This window comes from Sus scrofa, chromosome 14 (genome assembly GCF_054392235.1).
Source record: "Sus scrofa isolate SSC_HxYL_T2T_F1_AM1 chromosome 14, Sscrofa_HxYL_maternal_Yorkshire_Landrace_v2.0, whole genome shotgun sequence".
In the NCBI taxonomy this organism is placed as follows: domain Eukaryota; kingdom Metazoa; phylum Chordata; class Mammalia; order Artiodactyla; family Suidae; genus Sus; species Sus scrofa.
Window position 1 is genome coordinate 114,439,962 of NC_139396.1, and position 22,460 is coordinate 114,462,421.

The 22,460-nt window shown below is 40.4% G+C and overlaps 1 protein-coding gene across 4 annotated transcripts; it reads right to left on the bottom strand.

The window, feature by feature from the left end:
* Window positions 1–3,205: 3,205 nt before the first annotated feature.
* Window positions 3,206–21,241, bottom strand: TFAM (transcription factor A, mitochondrial). 4 transcript variants are annotated; one of them, NM_001130211.1, is given in 7 exon segments: window positions 3,206–4,024; window positions 4,510–4,566; window positions 12,572–12,667; window positions 17,258–17,407; window positions 18,053–18,123; window positions 20,176–20,294; window positions 20,838–21,241. In NM_001130211.1, coding segments are annotated over 7 exon segments (741 nt in total). In that variant the 5' UTR covers window positions 20,939–21,241; the 3' UTR covers window positions 3,206–3,877.
* Between the last annotated feature and the right edge of the window lie 1,219 nt (window positions 21,242–22,460).

Sequence of the window (22,460 nt, forward strand, 5' to 3'; positions counted from 1 at the left end):
ATTATGTAAGTTCCTAGGCCAGGGGTCAAATTAGAGCTGCAACTGCAACCTACACCACAGCTCACAGCAACACCGGATCCTTAACCCAATGAGTGAGGACAGGAATCAAAACCACATCCTAATGGATACTAGTCAGGTTCATAACTTATTGTTTCCGCATTGATTTTGTTTGCTCTGTCCACTGATATAGATGGTGTGTTAAAACTTTCCTACTATTTTTATTATTGTCAATTTCTTCATGTCTGTTAATATCTGCTTTATATATAATTTTTGTGCTCCTATATTAGGTGAACATGTTAATGAGTTATAGCTCTAGTTGTACTTACCTTTATCATTATATAATGCTCTTCTTTGTATATGTGTTTTGGTTTTTAAGGCCACACCTGCAGCATGTAAGAGTTCCTGGACTAGGGGTCAAATTGGATCTGTGGCTGCCAGCCTATACCACAGCCACAGCAACACTGGGATCCAAGCCATGTCTGCAACCTACACTGCAGCTTGAGGAAATGCTCCATCCTTAATAAGGGGCTTAAACTCCTTGCTCCTTAGGGAGGATTCCCAAGCCTGTGACATCGCCTTCTTCTAGTTCACCCTGTAGGAAGATCCTGACTAAATCTCTTTACAAGAGCTGTTCTGCTAGTCTTCGGCTCACCCTCAGCAAAAATTGTTCTATATGTAGTTGTATTTTTTGATGTGTTCAGAGGAGGAGGTTAGTTCAGGGTCTTCCTAGTCCATCTTGATCCCACCCCCTTTTCAGATCAAAAAAACAAAACAAACCAAAAAAAAAATCAAGTAGAACCTTAGAGATGGGCATAACCGAATCAAGTTTTTTAATGTGAAGGCTAATGGCTGTCAGTCTGTAATAAAAGGTCACTGTGTCAAAACTATGTATAATTGACCCTTGAACAACATGGGTTTGAACTGTGTAAGTCTAACCAACATGCAGGCTTTTTTCAACAGTAAGTACGATAGTACTATAATAACCAATGGTTGACTGAATCCACAGATGCAGAAATGCCTATGTAAAGGAACTGTGTATACAGTGGACCAACTATAAGTTATAAATGGATTTTTGGCCACACTCACAACATGCAGAAGTTCTGGAGCTAGGAACTGAAGCCACACTACAGGAAGTTTTTATATAGTTAAATGATATAACTAACCTGTTGGCACAACTTAGTGGTGATTAGTTTTAGGTGCAGTATGTCAGAAAAATCAATACACAATTTTCTAGTTATTTTAACTCCACTTGTAATAATATCATTTTAATTCAGAAATTTAAATTTATACATTCATAGCAACTATTTTAAAAAGTATATGCCTTGTTTAAAAAAACGGCATTTCCAAAAAAGGAGTTAGCCAAAAGCAATAGCAAAATCACATGATTACAGTAGGCTGAATTTGCACATAATATCCCTTAAACATCAAAAAGTAAAATAATCACACATACTCCTTTCCTGTTATCAAATTATTTTTTAAAAACCCAATATTGGTACTCCAAAGAACAAAAGTATAAACATCTTCCTCTTTTTTTTTGGCCACACGCCCAGCATGCAGAAGTTCCCAGGCAAGGGATCAAACCTACACCACAGCACTGATCTGACCAACGGCAGTGACAACACTAAACCTTAACCCAATGAGCCACATGGGAACTCCTTACATCTCTTTATGACCAACTGCTCAGAACAGCATAGACAATGCTTTCCTTTCTTCAGCATCTTTTTCCCTGGCACTATTCCTTTGCTTTTACAGCAATTTCTCTGTTTGCGTTAATTTAAGGAAAGTCTAAAGTTAAATCTTTATATTACTAGCCACTGGTTGCTGATGGAAATTCTTATTCTTTATGACAATAAAACATTTGTGTATAATGTTAAACTGGATGGCATTTGATATACAGCATGCCAGTCTTCAACATGTACTGAGGTTTATTAAGAAAGGTGTGAAGTCCTAATAAAGTCGTAACGATTACATTCCTTTAGAAACAAAGAAAAAGAAAATATTATCATAAAATGATTTTGCTCTAGCTCCTTTCACTCATGTTAAATGCTAAAAGAGCTCTGAAGATAATTGCAAACATATGTTTTATACTAAATTTGTTCTGCAGGTGCTTATATAAGTCATTTCTCTACCTCACAAACATTGACTCCTATGTGCTCCCTGGGCTCACCTGAAGCAGAGAACACAGTAAATGATTTGAGTGATTATTCCTCCCATTCTCCAAAGGATCATACCAAAATTAGTACCATCAGGGAATTAGGACTTAATTCTCTCCTGGAAACCTAACTGAGAAAAAGCTTGTGATAGACATTAGCACATGTCCTTTTCTTCCCTAACCCTTCCTCCCCAAAATACTCTAGCCTCAGACTCATGGTGCTCACTGACCCAATGGCAAATTTTATCCTGTATTCCCAGCAACAGGGGAAAGTTGTGTGAAAACACCCAACTTTATGTAAATCTTAGGCTTCCTCTTAAGCTATATTTTTCTCTATGGTCCCTACCTTTGCCAAGTTCAGTCATTTTTTTCACGACTTTGTACTTATTTCCTATCCACAAAGAACAAAAACCTTCATTTCTGGTGATCTAAAATATACAATTTTTTTTGCATAATATCTCTACCTGTGGCATATGAAGTTCCCGGGATCAGGTCCAAGCCACAGCTGTGGCAAAGCTGGATCCTTAACCCACTATGCCAGGCTAGGGATGGAACCTGCACTGAACCAGAGACAAGCTGGACCATTAATCCATTGTGCCACAGCAGGAACTCCCATACCTTACATAATATAAACTTAAAGTGAGTTATCCTATTCTTACGAACTGATGCTGACAGTTGAATTATTTTGCTCAAAAAGGTAGTGTGAATTTTGACTCTGCTTGACTTTCCTAAGAGGATAAACAAATGCTAAAAGATGGCAGGGTGCTAACTGGAATACTCATAAGGATCATTATACTAAGCCCTAATTTAAGAGAATCTCATCCCACACTATATGGGTCAGTATTTGCAGGCTATGCATCTCGTAGCAACTAGTCAGCTCTGTCAGCACAAAAGCAGCCATAAACAATGAGTAAAAGAATAAGTATGGCTGTGTTCCAATAAAACTTAATTTATGGACACTGAATTTCATATTAACTTTCATGTGCCTTGAAAATCTTAATAAAACCCCAGAAAGCTGTAAAATAAATGTTTCACCTTTAAACATATAATTAGGAAACACTTACATTTTTATTCTCTGCAATATAAAACATTACGCATAGATTTGGTACATAATTTTTTAGTTTGTACTATAGGAAAAAAGATGATGAAGAAAAGGGTTATAAATCTCTCACTTTTATAAAAGTTGCACCAGCAATCCTTTCCACATACAACCATCGACTCTGACTACAACATGAATTATACCTAGGATTTGGAATTTACCAAGATGAGTTCTGGATGCTCTTTTAAAAATACACAATTATATCATAGAACACTATGGCTTCTACAAAATTTGAAACATTTTTGAATAGGAAACTTGCCTCCATAATATAAGGAAACAAGAATACTCTTTCCATAGCCATCAAGTATAAAAAGTCTTCACAGTCTGATTTACCTTTAACAAAGGTAAAACGATTCACTGCTACATTTCATGAATTATTCTGATGCTTAGTGGTTCCTAAACACAAAATAAATTCTGCATAAATTCTTTTCTGTTTGGGTTTTCCAAAGTAAGACATCAATACCTATGTATTGAACTGGCTGGCAAAAGTCCATAGGCTAAAGAAAAGGAATTAAATATAAAATGTTTACCAACTTTATCCTTTCTAATTTTACAACAGCTTCAGGTATTGAGACCTAATTGGTTTCTCGTGTCTATCCATTACGAACATAGCTCAACCTTCTATTTCAACACTCCTCAGTGTCTTTCTTTGCTGAATGTTTCATTGAGCGACGTATAAGATCGTTTCGCCCAACTTCAACCATTTGTTCTTCCCAAGATTTCATTTCATTATAATAACGAACTTTATCATCTTCAGCAAGTTGAATATATACCTGAGAAAAAGCATAACCGTTAAAATTATTTCTTTAGAGGAATCTTTGCAGTTAACTTCTGGCATGCTTTCCTACATATACTCTTGAAATGACCATACTATTCTCCATGTATAAAGGGGGATTGGAAAAGAATGTTTTTGTGATATAAAAATTAGAGGAGAAAAAGGAAGAGATAAAGCTTTTTAACTATTAATGAAGTTGTTACAATTTCAAGGCTTGGAGTGTGGAAAAGGAGCAGGAGCAGGATGTGACTGTCACTGTATCCAGTGACACTAAGTTATAAGTGACACTGTTTTAAATACTAATTTTATTTGCAGTCCAAAACTACTAAAAGAAAAAAGCCAAACTGGTTCTAAGAATATGAAAATAACTTTAAAATACTTTAACTGTGTAATATAAGGTTGTTCTTATATGAATCAAGCCTTGCCCTAATATATTTTCATAGATTCTAAGTACACACTTGAAATTAAAATCATACTACTTACTTGCTTTTGAGAACTAGAGAGATTTTTCCAGTTTTCATTTATAGTTTTCAGCTTTACCTGTAAAATAACAGCTTTAAGTACCAGATATAGGAATTTTAGTGATTATAGATACTTTTATTATTCATTCCAACAACAAAAACTCATATATCAAGAATCACAGGCAAAGATGTATCATTTCTTAAAATTTTTCCTAAGTAAAAAAAACTATTAAACTGTAAAAGTGTACAAAAATGGGATATCCCATTGTGGCTCAGCAAGTTAAGGATCTAGTGTTGCTGTTAGCTGCAGCATAGGCCAGTGGCTGCAGCTCCGGTTGGATCCCTAGCCTGGGAACTTCCATATGCCACAAATGCAGCCATAAAAAGAAAAAAAAAAAAAGTACAAAAATGAATGGTATGAAGATATTTAAAAAGCTACATTTTAAAAATGTGAGGAGTTCCTGTCATGGTACAGTGGTTAACGAATCCAACTAGGAATCATGAAGTTGCAGGTTCGATCCCTGGCCTTGCTCAGTGGGTTAAGGATCCGGCGTTGCCATGAACTGTGGTATAGGTAGCAGACGCAGCTCGCATCCCGTGTTGCTGTGGCTCTGACACAGGCCAGTAGCAAAAGCTCCGATTCGACCCCTAGCCTGGGAACCTCCATATGCCACAGGAGCGGCCCTAGAAAAGGCAAAAAGACAAAAAAATAAAAATAAAAATAAAAATAAAAAATGTGAGATATGGAGTTCCCGTCATGGTGCAGTGGAATCCACTAGGAACCATGAGGTTGTGGGCTCAATCCCTGGCCTCGCTCAGTGGGTTAAGGATCTGGCGTTGCCATGAGCTATGGTGTAGGTCGCAGACGTGGCTTGGATCCTACATTGCTATGGCTGTGGTGTATGTAGGCCAGAGGCTGCAGCTCTGACTTGACCCCTAGCCTGGGAACCTCCATGTGTCATGAGTGCGGTCCTAAAAAGCCATAAAAAAAAAAAAAAAAAAAAAAAAGAAAAAAAAAAGTGAGATATAGCTGACATACATTATCTTATTTTTTACCTATTTTTTATTTGACCCTAGCTAGGGGTCAAACTGAAGTTACAGGTTGAGGCTGAGGCCTATACCAAAGCCACGGCAACACTAGATCTGAGCCTCATGTGCACCTTATGCTGCAGCTTGTGCTTATATCAGATCCCTAACCCACTGAGCAAGACCAGTGATTGAACCTGCATCCTCAGAGACAATGTCAGGTCCTTAACCTGTTAAGCCACAATGGGAACTCCACATACATTTTATTGATTTCAGGTATACAACATAATGATTAAATATTTGTATATATTTCAAAATGATCACAGTAAATCTAGTTAACATTCATCTACCTTACATAGTTTTTTTCTTGGCATGAGAACTTTTAAGGTCTACTCTTTAATAACTTTCAAATATGCTATACTGCATTAACTACAGTCACTACATTGTAAATTACATCTCTGGGACTTATGTTTCTTTCTCTGACTTCTTTCACTTTGCATAATATTCTCAAGGAACATTCATGTAGTCACAAATGGCAAGATTCCCTTATTTATAAATGGCTGAATAATATTCCACTGCACATACATTTTCTTTATCCATTCGTTTATCAATGAACGCTTAAGATTGCTTCCATGTCATGGCTACAGCAAACAGAGTGGCAATGAACATGAGGGTATTTATATATTTTTGAGTTAGTGTTTTCATCTTCTTAAAACAAAACCATCCAAAAAAGAAATGACGAATCATATAGTAGTTCTCTTTTTAATTTTGAAGAACTTCCAGATTGTCTTCAGTGGCTGCATGAATTTATAGTTCCACGAAGAGTGAATAAGGGTTCCCATTTCTCTGCATCTTCACACACTTGTTACTTGTCTTTTTCTTCCTTTTCTTTTTTGATTTTTGGTCATGCTCACACCATGCAGTGTTCCTGGGACAGGGATCAAACCTGCACCATAGCAGCTATCTGATCCACAGCAATGACAATGCCAAATCCTTAACCTGCTAAGCCACTAGGGAACTCTGATCTCTTTTCTTTTTTTTCTTTCTTTTTCAGCCACCCACACGGCACATGGAAGTTCCCAGGCCAAGAATCAAACCCAAGCCAGCTACACCACAGCTGCAGTAATGCCCCATCCTTAACCTAATGCCCCATCCTTAACCTACTGCCCACAGACCCACCGGGCTGTGGGTCTGGCACCTCCAGAGAAACTAGCCAGATCATTAACCCCACTGAGCCACAGTGGCAATTCTTGTCTTTTTTTTGGGGGGGGTGCACCCACAGCATATGGAGGTTTCCAGGCTAGGGGTCAACACCACAGCCGGCCTACACCACAGCCATGCCAGATACGAGCCGCATCTTCAACCCATAGCCGCATCTTCGACTCATGGCAACGCCAGATCCTTAACCCACTGAGGGAAGCTAGGGATTGAACCTGCGTCCTCATGGATATTAGATTTGTTTCCATTGAGCCATGATGGGAACTCCAGGAATTCTTGTCTTTTTGATACTAGCCATTCTAACAGTTATGAGGTGATATCTCACTGCAGATTTTTTTTTTCCTTTTCATTTATTTGGCCATCCCACAGCATGTGCAAGTTCCCGGGCCAGGGATCAAACCCATGCCAAGTAGTGACCCAAGCTGCTGCAGTGACAACACTGGATTCCTAACCCACTGCATCACAGGATAACTCCTCATTGTAGTTTTGATTTATATTTTCCTGATATTGATGTTGAGCACCTTTTCTCATATCTATTGGCCATCTGTATGTTTTCTTTGGAAAACTGTCTATTCAGATCTTTTGCTCTTTTTTTTTTTTTCTTTTCTTTTCAGGGCCACACCCACAGCATATGGAAGTTCCCAGGCTAGGGGTCCAATTGGAGCTACAGATGCCAGCCTACGCCACAGCCACACTTTTCCTCATTTTTTAACCAGATTGAGTTTTTCTGCAAATGAGTCAGTTGTATGAGTTCTTTATATCATGTGCAAATATTTTCTCCCATTTGGTACAATGGCTTTTCATTTTGTTGATGGTTCCTTTTGCTGTGCAGGTATTTATCTTTTGGATTCAGAAATATTAATATGCAAGTATAAACTATACGCTGTCACAGACTATTTCAAATACTAGCTGTTTTTATTTCTTCTCCGTGGATTAATGTTTTATTCTAAAATCTGTGCCAACATGTTTAAGTGTAGTCATAGAGGAACAATCCAACACCAGTTCTTATTCTACTTATTTGAACTTAATTATGTGACTTTGAAGAAGTCATATTACCTCCCTTAGGCTTGGTTCTTCATCTATAAAATTAAAAGGATGCAAGAATCCCACAGATGGAGGAGAAGCAGAGAGGAGAGTGAGTACACCTCACACAGCCTGTGTTGTTGCTACGAGAGATCAAAGATTGAAGGGGGAAATGGGTGGGTGGAGAATGAAGGGCAGAGATATAGGAATGGAAGAAAAAGAATGTGGAGTTCCTGTCATGGCGCAGTGGTTAACGAATCCAACTAGGAACCATGAGGTTGCGGATTCGATCCCTGGCCTTGCTCAGTGGGTTAAGGATCCGGTGTTGCCGTGAGCTGTGGTGTAGGTCGCAGACGCGGCTTGGATCCCGCGTTGTTGTGGCTCTGGCGTAGGCCGGTGGCTACAGCTCCGATTGGACCCCTAGCCTGGGAATCTCCATATGCCGCGGGAGCGGCCCAAGAAATAGCAAAAAAGACAAAAAAGACAAAAAAAAAAAAAAAAAAAAAGAATGTAAGAGGGATATGGTTTGAAAAGTATCTGTTTAAAGCTAAGAGGATATTATCAGTGATTTTAAGGAAAAGAGTTAAAACCACGAACTTTTACTATTCTGACCAGAACTTTGACTGATTTCTTTTTTCCTGAGTACAAATACAGAGGTATCAGATAGTATCCAAGCCTACATAACCATTACATTTTCAATATTTTAAACTTACTTTTATAAACACATTTAATATATTCAGGGACAGTTATTCACAAAATAAGAGTTCTTTTAGCTTTGGAAAGAAATGCCTTAAAGCTCTTGATTCTTTCATAATTTATCTTTTTGTTTATATTTAATCCATAAAGATTCATATTCAATGAGCTGAATAATAATTTATGAAGTTGTATGCATAAATAATCTACCTTTCACATAAAATTAATTCATGAAAAAAATTAGAGACAGAAAGATATTTACTTTTGCTCCCTCCTAAAACCCCATTAAATGAGCCCTTCCACCACGTTAGGACACAGTGAGAAGGTGCCATCTATGAACCAGAAGATGGCCCTCACCATGATGGTGCCTTATTCTTGGACTTCCTAACCTTTAGAACTGTTAAGAATACATTATATATATATAAAAAAATTAAACAGCTAAAATTGCCTAAGGTATAAAAGTCACATGGACAAACAACAGTAGAGGGCACAACCAAAACAAAAAGCTGATAACCAAACTGGCAGTGGGGAAAGCCAAAAAGGCAAATTGATTTGCAATGCGGAATTTCTGAATAGTTTAGGAATTACAGCACCAGATAGGTAAGTAAAAAACAGAGGTAAAGATCAGGCTAAAATATGAAGACCCACTGAAGGTCTGTTTAAAAAAGGTTAGATTCCCACCATGGGCAGAGAACATGATATCCATCCTCTCTAAAGGGTAAAGTATTTACTCTGTGGATACCCAGTAAAGTTGGGAGCAATGGTAACATGCTGAAAACAGGAGATATATCTCAGAGAGAAAAGCAAAAAAGGGTAAGAGAAAACAATTCAGAAACATTAAGAAAATCAGAGGACCAGTTCAGAAGATGCATATAACAAGTGTTCCAGATGGTTTGAATAAAGGAGAGAAGGGGAGAAAAAAAGAAACCAGACCACATTCAAAAGACCAACAATCAAAACAGCTTTATACTTCTCAAAAGCAGTTTTAAAAGCTTTAAGAGAAAAGGAGTATTTTTTTTTTTTTTTCTTTTTAGGACCAAATCCATGGCACATGGAAGTTCCCAGGCTGGGGGTCGAATCAGAGCTACAGCTGCCAGCCTACGCCACAGCCACAGCAACACCACATCTGAGCTGCTTCTGTGATCTACACCACAGCTCACGGCAATGCTGGATCCTTAACCCACTGAGCAAGGCCAGGGATTGAACCCACATCCTCATGGATCCTAGTTGGGTTCATTAACCGCTAAGTCACAAATGGAACTTACAAGGAGTGTATTTTTAAAATTTATTTGAAAAATTAATTTTTTTTTTTTTTTTTTTTTTTTTTTTTTTTTTTTTTTTTGGTCTTTTTGTCTTTTCTTGGGCCACTCCTGCGGCATATGGAGGTTCCCAGGCTAGGGGTGGAATCGGAGCTATAGCCACTGGCCTGCGCCAGAGCCACAGCAATGCGGGATCCGAGCTGCGTCTGTAACCTACACCACAGCTCACAGCAATGCCGGATCCTTAACCCACTGAGCAAGGCCAGGGATCGAACCCGCAACCTCATGGTTCCTAGTCAGATTCATTAACCACTGCACCACGACGGGAACTTCCCCCAATTTTTTTTTTTTTTTTAAAGAACCTAATTTCCACCTTAGAATTCTACGTCAAATAAAACTATCAAACAATATAAGTAGAGACATTTTTAGACATGTAAGAACTCAAAACTTAACCTCACATGTACTCTTACTGGGGAAGATACTATTAACAGAATTAATAAACCAAGAAAGACAAAAGAAGAAACAAAAGCACCCCAGCATGTCAGCTCTGCACTAGGCATAGAAGGCAACCAAACTACCAACAAATCAGAGGTTTCAGACTGAAATTGAAAGAATATCTAAAACGTATCTAAGTGTACTCGAAGCTGGTAAAAATTCAAGAGTTTGGGTTGAATTACTGATAGTTTATTATGTAAAAAACTAAGCAAATTATAAACAAAAAAAGACAATCAATCTCAGAGAAAGTAAATTTTGCAAGAAAGTAAAAATGATCATAGCAAATGGAACAGCTCAGCTATGAGTAGAGTTTACATTATCATAATAAGTACTTGATACTGATCTAACCAATAAATAACATCCTACAGTACAGCACAGGGAACTATAGCTAATCTCCTGGGACAGATCATGATGGAAAATAATATTAAAAAAAAGAATATATATATGTGTGTATATGTATGACTGAGTCACTTTTCTGTACAGCAGAAACTGGCACATTATAAATCAACTATACTTTAATTTAAAAATTGAAAGAAAAAAAAAAAGAAGATCTAACCAAAATCACACTTACTATTGGGAGGCAGAGTGATAGAAATGTGAACAGTGGAATGAGAAAAAGTTAAATGTTCATCTTTTTTTTTTGGTCTTTTTGCCATTTCTCGGGCCACTCCTGCGGGCATATGGAGTTTCCCAGGCTAAGGATAGAATCGGAGCTATAGCCACTGGCCTACACCAGAGCCATAGCAACTCGGGATCTCAGCTGCGTCTGCAACCTACACCACAGCTCACGGCAACACCAGATCCTTAACCCACTGAGCAAGGCCAGGGATCGGAACCCGCAACCTCATGGTTCCTAGTTGGATTTGTTAACCATTGCGCCACAACAGGAACTCCAAATGTTCATCTTAAGTAGTGAGAGGTAATGTCTAAAATATAGGTAATTATTAGAATTTTTTTTAAAAAATTAAGAAGTAACAATATAAGAACATTATTTAGACATATGGAAGTAAATACAAGAATCAACTAAAACAGAACATAACTGCTTCTGGAGTAAGGAATATGAGAGTATGGTAAAAACTACTATCTTTCTTAAATCTTATTTTGATTTTTTAAACTATGAGGATGTATAATCAGTATTCTTACATGAATAAAAATGATACAATCAAGTTAATTTTAATTTCCAGGGATAAGACCTAGCCATGAAGCTTACAGATGATTCGAAGGTGTAGTCAGTAGTTGAGAACCACTGATTGAGAGGATTCTCTAGCACATAACCTTATACTAATAAGAAAACTAAATCCAAGATACACTGTGACTGAGAAAATTCCAACTAAAAAAATAAATAGGCCTGCTTTCTCAGTAATGCAGCGCCATGGAAAGTAAATTTAAAATCCCAAGAGGAGTAATCAGTGAAAGTATATATGTAGGAAAAAAGTACATCACATACATATACACTATTTAATCTTTGTGAATGAACTACAAATATCCAAAGAGACAGTGGCAAAAACCTTCATTTCAGATTGACAAGAGTAAGGAATCTGGGCAGACAACTTTTCTTACCACGGCATAATATAAAAAGAAAAATATAATTGCCAATTTGGAGCTTCTAAGGAGGAAATAAAGAAAGACTGAGCCATAGCAAGAATGACAAGCTTTTTTTTTCCTTTCTACACATTAATATGGCATTACTATAGTAATACTCATGGGCATAACTGAAAAAATTTTATTTTTTAAAGAATATGAAGCCATGGGAGTTCCCATTGTGGCGCAGTGGTTAACGAATCCGACTAGGAACCATGAGGTTGCGGATTCGATCCCTGGCCTTGCTCAGTGGGTTAAGGATCCGGTGTTGCCGTGAGCTATGGTGTAGGTCGCAGACGGGGCTTGGATCCCGCGTTGCTGTGGCTCTGGCGTAGGCTGGTGGCTACAGCTCCGATTGGACCCCTAGCCTGGGAACCTCCATATGCCGAGGAAGCGGCCCCAGAAAAGGCAAAAAGCCAAAAAAGAATACGAAGCCATAGGTTACACCCAAATCCCAGTACAAAATATTATACCTCTGTTTTCTTTCTTTCCCAGTGATTTTGACAGTTAAGAACTGCTGGATAAGAAAACTATTCAAAACTTTTAATACTCCTATAAATCTTAAAATTTTGTTTTTAAATACAAAAAGTTGACTATATATATATATATATATATAGGCAATTACATATAAGAGTCAAGAAAGAGGGCCTTACTTGTATGTAGTATTTGTTTATAGTAATTCACTACTTTTCTTCACTACTTACTGTATGGCAGCCCTAAAATTTCCTGTCCAGTTATTTTAAAAATTGGAATAAACAAATATTTAAAAAACAAACAATTCTGTTTTACCTGTGATGGACCATCCTTAGCTTCCTGAAAGCGTTCAGCAATAAAAATGTTATAAGCTGATCGAGGTCTTTTTGGTTTTCCAAGCATTGTTAATTCCTAGAGTAATAAAAATGGAAGAGTGAGATAAAGCTTTAACTTCTATGACGCTTAATTTTACCTGCAGAAACTTTATTCACTACTACGCATTTCAGCATGTCCTTTAAAGTAACGTTATTATTATTTTTTTTTTCCCGTCTTTTTGCCTTTTCTAGGGCTGCTTCCCATGGCACATGGAGGTTCCTGGGCTAGGGGTCCAATCGGAGCTGTAGCCGCCGGCCTACGCCAGAGCCACAGCAACGCGGGATCCAAGCCCCGTTTTCGACCTACACCATAGCTCACGGCAACGCCGGATCCTTAACCCACTGAGCAAGGGCAGGGCTCGAACCCGCAACCTCATGGTTCCTAGTCGGAGTCGTCAACCACTGCGCCACGATGGGAACTCCTAAAGCAACATTATTTTTCTTCTTCTTCTTTTTTTTTTGGTCTTTTTAGGGCCCCACTCACTCGCGGCATATGGAAGTTCCCAGGCTAGGAGTCAAATTGGAGCTGTAGCTGCTGGCCACACCCACAGCCCAGCAATGCCAGATCTGAGCCAGATCCGACCTACACCACAGCTCATGGCAGCACCAGGTCCTTAAACCACTGAGAGAGGCCAGGGATCAAACTTGCAACCTCACGGTTCCTAGTTGGATTCACTTCCACTGCGCCATGACGGGAACTCCAAACATTACGATTCTTACATGAAGTATGTGATTGTTCCTTCTTAGAGGTCACACTCTTTGTTTTGGCCATATCTACGGCATGGAGGAGTCCCTGGACCAGGGACTGAACTTGTACCACAGCTATAACCAAAGCCACAGCACTGACAACACCACACGGGAACTCTAAGAATTTCTGATAGTATAGTTTTGAGAATTCTAATAGCTTTTGAGTTATTTTTCATACAAAAACATTTCCTGCAGTTCCCGTCATGGCGCAGTGGTTAATGAACCCGACTAGGAACCATGAGGTTATGGGTTCGATCTCTGCCCTTGCTCAGTGGGTTAAGGAGCATTGTCGTGGGCTGTGGTGTAGGTCGCAGATGCGGCTCAGATCCCGCATTGCTGTGGCTCTGGTGTAGGCCGGTGGCTGCAGCTCTGATTCGACCCCTAGCCTGGGAACCGCCATATGCCATGGGAGCGGCCCTAGAAAAGGCAAAAAAAGACAAAAAACAAAATAAAACAAAAAACATTTCCTTTGCATATTATTTTTATGGTCTCCATGATTGGAGTAACAGAGAACATATGTACAAAATTCTTTTAAAAAAAAAGACAGAACAATCTGTTTCATCCTTATAGCACACCACTATCTTCTTGGCCAAAGCAGTACCTGCCTCCATCACAACTCAAGAACATTACATTATCTGTTTAATAAGCTCTTATTTAATTTCCTTCCCTGCCTGTCTCTCAACCTTTAACCCTCAATAGATGTGTTGAGTTTTAATTATTTTTACTAGACATTAAAAGGGGTTGGGGAGAGGGAGATATACCATCTAATGAGGGATATTACATCATCCTAACCTATTTAGTTTCTAAATTTAGACAGTAACTTATAAAATGATGTTGCTTTTTTTTTTTTTTTTGCCACGTCTGTGGCATGTGGAAGTTCCTAGGCCAAGAATCAAACCTGCGCCACAGCAGCAACAATGCCAGATCCTTAACCCACTGCATCACAAAGGAACTCCAAAATGATGTGGCTTTTAATGGCAACTGATTACAGTCAATAAACAAACCCAACTTTCATTCATAAGTAAAAGCTGGGCTCCTCTGATTTACTTTTTTCCCAACCTGAACCTCTCCGCCAGGAACTAGGCATTTTACAACTTAGCTATGCATTTTCCCACTTTAGTTCTAGAGCTACTGCTAGATTTCTCTCCTTGGTGCTTCCTAGGTGCTTCACTTGCAACTTCCCAGTTCCCACTTCTCACCTAATCTCTGACTAGTTGAAACTGGTAATCTAATGGGAAGAAAAATTCCAACAGCGAGAGAGAATGGAAGTCTAAGGGAGATAAAATTCAGGCTTCAGCTTTCCGGTTCCAAATGTAAGGAGTTTAAAAGTCACCGCTTATCTTAATTCTAACAAGTATAAAGTTGAACAGACTGGAAAACCAACAACTCTTAAATCCAGAGAAAAGAGAAGGACACAAGGCAAACTGCTGCCCCAAAGACTGGAGAGACAGAAACAGGTGAACACAGGGAGTCAAGGTTTAGGAAGCAGACTCATGAATGGAAACTGGGTAGGAAACTAGAGCTAACAAACTGCTGGAGGCTCCATGAGGACAACTCTGAGTTACCCACATCATAGGAAGGCTCTCACAATATTGTGAGATTATCTCCAGGAACTTAACCAGATTCCCACAGTAAATATCAAGAAAAATCCCCTCTTGCTTCCACAAAGAAAAGGAACTGATTTTGAAATGCCTGAGCACTTTATCATTCTTAACATGGCCTACCCTCAGGAGAAACCAACTAATCAGAGCCTAATTGACCTGAATGAAAGGAAATACCCAACTATAGCTCACTCTAGACATTCTGTACCATCTAAAAAGGACAGAAAAAACTGAGAAACACTTGTGAACTTTACGTGCAGAGGCACGTCCTCATTAAAGACCAAGACCTAATCACAGGTCTTGTAGAATGCTTCCCTTGCCCCTTCATCTGCCCATCCTCTTCACCTTTTTTTCATATATAATTATTTTTTCCATTATAGCTGGTTTACAGTGTTCTGTCAATTTTCTACTATACAGCAAGGTGACCGAGTTACACACACATGTATACGTTCTTTTTTCTCACATTATCATGCTCCATCATAAGTGACTAGACATAGTTCCCAGTGCTGCAAAGCAGGACATCCTCTCCACTCTTAATGCTGCATTAAAAAGATAGTAACCTTTTCTGAGAGTTACCCTGGTTCTCAACCCTCCAAATACCCCTCCCTATGCAGAGACCCTATTTCTCACTCTTATCCCTTTAATCTTTTTATCTTTTCTGGTTTCCTTTTACTAACTGGATTAGCAGCCTCAGATTATTACCACCAATTTGAAACTGGGTGAGCTCTTGACCTGAGTGCTGGATCAGGGAGATCCTAGCATCTCACATTAAAGGCTGGAATCCACTTTTCAAGAGAAATAGTTTTAACTCTGATGACCATTTTCTATGCAAGTTCATCATCTCACACCTAATACTAGAAAGATGTAGTCTAACTTTCAAACAATGAAATTCAAATGGATTAATACCTTAAGCTGGAAACTGTTAGGTATGATTTTTTATTTATGGCTGTGCCCCTCAATGCGGAAGTTTCCGGGCTAGGAATCAATCCATGTCACAGCAATGACAACACCAGGTCCTTAACCTGTTGAGCCATAAAGGAACTCCGCACATGGAGTTTTTAATAAGAAAAAAATATATTTCATCCTAAAAGCACTCCTTAATTGGCCTTGTTTGTTTTTTCTGGCCACACCCATAGCACACGGAAGTTCCTGAGCCAGGGATCAAATCCAAACTGCAGCTGCAACCTACATCACTTACACCACAGCTGCAGCAAGCCACCAGATCCTTAACCCTTGAATACAGCAGGAACTCCAAGCATTCCTTATTTGATTAGATACAACAGGCACTTTTTAAACATTGATGAGTTCATGAATTCAGTCTATCAGCAATATTCAGAATCAAATTCACCATTACCTACAGAACAATTCAAATCAGTAGGTTATTCTAGTCAAGACCCAGAAGCAAGGATTCTTGCTATTCTTCATTTGGCTGTTTCATAACTGTTCCTGCATCATTCAAACCAGTCTTAACTAAATGTCCTAAATTCGGATATACCCAAAAGTAGCAAAAAGGGTTTTCAAAAGAGACTCAAAGGCAGGTGATGTTAGTGGCATAAGGAAACTATCCTACTTTTTTGTTTGTTTTCTCTCTTTTTTTTTTTTTTTTTTGTCTTTTTTTTTGCTATTTCTTGGGCCGCTCCCGCGGCATATGGAGGTTCCCAGGCTAGGAGTTGAATCGGAGCTGTAGCCACGGGCCTAGGCCAGAGCCACAGCAACGCGGGATCCGAGCCACGTCTGCAACCTACACCACAGCTCATGGCAACGCCGGATCGTTAACCCACTGAGCAAGGGCAGGGACCGAACCCGCAACCTCATGGTTCCTAGTCGGATTCGTTAACCACTGCACCATGACGGGAACTCCTGTTTTCTCTTTTTAAGGCCACACCCATGGCATATGGAAGTTCCCAGGCTAGGGGCCAAGTCGGAGCTGCAGCTGCCAGCCTATGCCTCAGCCGCAGCAAAGCAGGATCTGAGCTTTGTCTACAACCTATACCACAGCTTAGTCTGTGACCTACACCACAGTTCATGGCAATGCCAGATCCTTAACTCGCTGAGCAAGACCAGAAATCGAACCCACATCATTATGGATATTAGCTGGGTTCCTTACTGCTGAGCCATGACAGAACTCCGAAAACTATCCTATTTTTTCCCTAACTGAAATACACTTGATGACATTCCATCATATCATCAACATGAGAGAAAAACATATTAACATATATATGTATGTATATATATTTGAGTTCTTTATCAAAGGAAAAGAAAATTTTAATCTTACGCACTCTCTTTTTGATTAACGCTTTCTTTTTTAAACGTTTCTGCATGATTTCTTTTTCCAAAGATACCATTTGACTTGGAGTTAGCTGTTCTTGAATTCTGTTTACCTCTTCTTTGTACACCTGCCAGTCTGCCCTATAAGCATCTTCATATATCTATAATAAAAAAACCCAAATAAGAAGTCAGTAAATTGTTGCTGGTTAATTAAACATAGCACATCTATCAGGGAAAGACAACTGAGAAACTTCAGAAAGACAGAACCACAGAAAATGTGCTATGTGAATCACATAATTCACATTTTTCTTTTTCTTTTCTTTTTTCTTTTTAGGGCTACCCCCAAGGCATATGGACGTTCCCAGGCTGGGGGTCTAATTGGAGTAGCCGCTGCCAGCCTATGCCATAGCCACAGCAACACCTGATCTGAGGTGCAGCCTGCGGCAACACCAGATCATTAACCCACTGAGTGAGGTCAGGGATCAAACCAGCATCCTCATGGATACTAGTCAGGTTCTTAAACCCACTGAGCCACAATGGGACCTCCCACATATTTTTCATACACATGATAACCAAGGTGAGAATCCAGCAATTAGACTCCAACTTCAAATTGCTGCCGACCCTTCATCATTACATCCAAACCCATACATCCATATGCTCATTATTTACATGGTATGAAGGTATGAAGTTCCTTTGAAGATAATGGATGTTAAAAAAATTCTGAGTCATCTAGTCCCTTAAAGAACATGACAATTGTTCTTACTGCAGAATAACCAATCAACAATGTTGAAAACCTATAGACTTACCTTTTTCTCTGAATCAGGAAGTTCCCTCCACAGCTCAGCAATTTTTTTAATTAGTTCTGAATTTTTTGCATCTGTGGAATGAAATAAAGTGAAAACTGATGTCACAATTTTATGTCTCAGGATCAATTTCTAAAAGACTTCTAGGAAAGCATAATTCATTAGTTATAAAAGCATTTTGATGGACATCTCTATACCACACACAACTTAATACAATAATTTAGCTTTTCTCTAAACTAATTTAAACATAATAATTTAAATTTTACTTAACTTTTTTTTATTTGCTTTTCAGGGCCGTACCTGTGGCATATGGAGGTTCCCAGGCTAGGGTCTAATCGGAGCTATAGCTGCCAGCCTACGCCAGAGCCACAGCAACGCCAGATCCAAGCCGCATCTGCAACCTACACCACAGCTCGTGGCAACGCCAGATCCATAACCCACTGAGCAAGGCTAGGGATTGAATCTGCAACCTCATGGTTCCTAGTTGTATTCGTTTCCACTGGGCCATGACGGGAACTCCATATCTAACATTGTTAAAGTCTATTATCTAATAATTAAGGAGTATATCACTTACCACCAAAATGATTCTCAGAATGATCAGTTTAAGCAATTGGGTAATCAATGCCTACAAGTTTTTTACTTCATATTTCAATCAAAACATTTTTCTCAAGTCTTTCAGGAATTATCAAGTTCATAAAACCTGACTAAACAACAAAATACAGTCTTGATTTATATAACACTACCTTGTATTTCAGTTATAGAAATACAATTTGCAGACAAACCATTCTAAAACCAATTCATTATTCCCCATTTCCTTTTTTTTTTTTTTTTTTTTGTCCTTTTTTGTATTTTCTGGGGCGGCACCCGAGGCATATGGAGGTTCCCAGGCTAGGGGTCTAATTGGAGCTGTAGCCGCTGGCCTACACCACAGCCACAGCAACTCCAGAGCCGAACCTTGTCTGAGACCTACACCACAGCTCACACCAGATCCTTAACCCACTGAGCAAGGCCAGGGATCCAACCGGCGACCTCATGGTTCCCAGTCGGATTTGTTAACCACTGAGCCATGACTGGAAACTCCAGCTATTACTAGTTTAATCATTATCTTTACACTATAAACCAAATAATGATCCATAGCCTTTCAAGTAGTCAACAAACCTCCTAATTGGAAATTTTCCAGGAACTAAAGATAAAAACTTTCAGTGAAAAAGCTCTTTTGTTGTCTTTTTGCTATTTCTTGGGCCGCTCCCGCGGCATATGGAGGTTCCCAAGCTAGGGGTCAAATTGGAGCTGTAGCCACCAGCCTATGCCAGAACCACAGCAACGCCAGATCCGAGCCGTGTCTGCAACCTACACCACAGCTCACAGCAACGCCGGATCGTTAACCCATTGAGCAAGGGCAGGGACCAAACCTCATGGTTCCTAGTAGGATTCATTAATCACTGCGCCACAACAGCAACTCCCAAAGCTCTTGAAATCAACAGTAATTTGTATAGAGCTTTAAAGTTTACATTAACACATCCACATAAGTTATTTCATTTCAACTTCATTAACAATTCCCACTGGCAGAAGGAGCTAAGCCAGAGGTAAAATGATTCATCAATGGTCCTCTAGACTAATGGCAACTAGGCCCCAAATTTTGGTTTTTCATTCTTTTTCCTGGCTGTTTTCCACTCTACCTGATGCTATTCTAAAAATACTTTTTTGGGGTTCCCGTAGTGGTGCAGAGGAAACAAATCCGATCAGCAACCATGAGGTTGTGGTTGGATCCCTGGCCTCGCTCAGTGGGTTATGGATTTGGTGCTGCTGTGAGCGGCGGTGTAGGTTGAAGACACAGCTCGGACCCTGTGTTGCTGTGCCTGTGGTGTAGGCCGGCAGCTGTAGCTCTGATTGGACCCCTAACCTGGGAGCCTCCATATGCCTTAGGGTTTGGCCCTGAAAAGCAAAAATAATAAGACATTTTTGTTTGGTAAAAAAATACATCTGCTGTTTTACAGACCATCACACAGAATGGTTACGTTTTGCCGTCACTGAATGCTTTGGTAATGAATATTAAGTTTGCAGTTTAACTGCTTAGTGGCCTCTATATTACATAAGAGAAGAGTACAAAGCCCAAAACTCCTTACCTGGGTTCTGAGCTTTAAATATGGGTAGCTGTTCTTTAGAAAATCGAACGTATGAAGTCATAGGCTTCTTTGGAAAACCACTCAGGGTGGATGAAAACCATCTTGGTACATACGCAAAACTACGTACAAATAAAAAGAAAACAAATGTTAATAAGCATTTAGGTGCTCATATTCACATGTATATGAACACAGATATCAAATGAGATGTCATCAAGATGCTATCTAACACCTTCGATTAGACAGCTAGTGATATTAAAATCCTGTCCCAGCCAGATGGAGGAGCTTGTAAAACTGAAGTCTCCAAGCCCTTACTTTCTAGGAAGGGCAGAAAGTGGAGGAAAATATGTATAATCCAGCTCCTGCGCCCCGCCTTCTCAGTGCCTAGACGAAGGCGGGAGAATCTGGGAGCTTCGAGGGGGATGCCAAACCGCGGGCTCCAAGTATAGACAGTGGGGAGGGCCGGAAGCAAGGCACGGGGTACTGATGGAGTGAGGCCTTGTCTCAAAGCCACCATCCCCTTGGCAAGGTCGAGGTCTGAATCACAGGACCAAGGTGGCCCTGACCTTTTTGGGGGAACAGAAAGCGGAGAAAAGCTTCCACATTACAACTGCAGGGCATCGTGAGCCCTGCCGCCTCCCGAGGCGCAAGGTAAGCAGTCCTACCTGAACGGAGAGCGCAGTCGACTTCCACAAACCGCACAGAGGTCCGCTCCTGACTTTCCCAGGGCACTCAGCACGCCCCACACGCCCCGGAGAAGCGCCATTGCACCCGTAGACAAAGCACTGACCAGGCCCCAATCTTGTGCAGCTCCCGAGCGCAAGAGAACAACCCCAACAATGACGACTTGAACTCGCAAGCAACTCTTCAGACCTCGCTATCATGCCCGCCACTCGCGAGGCACTATGGGAAATCAGTCAACATCCGGTTTAGATAGGGGGCGGGGACAAGGAAAAAGGTGCAGACGCAGTAGTCGCTTCCTAGGTGGGCGGGACTACGACGAAGGAGGAGGAGCTCGGGGGCGGAGAAGGGAAACCGCAGCCCGGCTCGCCTGCGGAGGGCCCTGGCCTCGAGGGGGCGCTGCTGAGCCGCCCCCGGCCCCCGCTTCCACAGCGTATTCCGTGGCGGGGCCAGGAGGCTGATGGAGGCAGTGGCTGGCGTCTGCCTGTGACGGCAGGGAGGGCTAGTACGCAACAGACAGTTTTACCGCGAGTACCTGTGTCGCCCACGCTGCTCTGAGGTCAGGTGGCTGGGTGCTTTGCGCCCAGCAGAGTGCCTAAGTTCAAGCAGGAGCTGGAGCTCAGAGTCAAAATTACTGACGACGAGTTGGGTGGAGCCTGGTTTCAAACCTTTGAATGCAGATTTCCGGGCCTTGCTGCTGAGCTTGATTCAGTGTACCTGTGTGGGTTCCCAGGTCTCCGCGTTTTTAACAGGATCCTTAAGGTTTAACAAATGGTCATGGGGCCACATTTAAAGCAATACAGATCCAGACCATCTTCCCATCCACTGCAGCTGTCGCTGACCCAGACTTCAAACTTGATATCCAACCCTGCTTAATTTGTGGGGAGGAGACATTGACTAGTTAATAGTCTGGAACTAGAATCCTAGATCCGGTATTAACATCCTAATCGGGGAATGTCGCATCCTCTAAGATTTAATTTCTCCCTTCTGCAGATGAGGATGTTGGACTAGATCAGAGTACTCCCAACCAAAGCCCTGAGAACAGTGGCAGGTACGCCTTAAAATATTGGTCGATGCGTTTTGTACAACCATTTTTCTGCGTGGACAATGGCATGAAAAAGTTTGGGAAGATCTAAAGACTAAAGCTAAGGGCTCTCCTAGTTTTTACATTCCAATTGCTTCAAGGATTGCCAACTCTTGAAACAGCCTTTCCTTTGTTGGATAGCTGTAATTGTCAGAAAATTCTTTTTTTGGGGGAGGGGCGTCTTTTTAGGGCCGCACTTGCGGCATATGGAGGTTCCCAGTCTAGGGGTCACATCTGAGCTGCAGCTGCCCGCCTACACCGCAGCCACAGCAAGACCAGATCTGAGCTTCATCTGCCACCTACACCACAGATCACGGAATGCCATATGCTTAACACATTGAGCGAGGCCCGGATCCAACCTGCATCCTCATGGTTCCTAGTCAGATTCATTTTGGCTGAGCCATGATGGGAACTCCAGAAAATTTTTACCAGTGTAATAATATTAAGCTGATTCTATCTTTCTGTAGCTTTGAAAAATTGGCCCTTTGGTGCTAGAAAGGACTAAGCCCACTTTTTCTCTGAA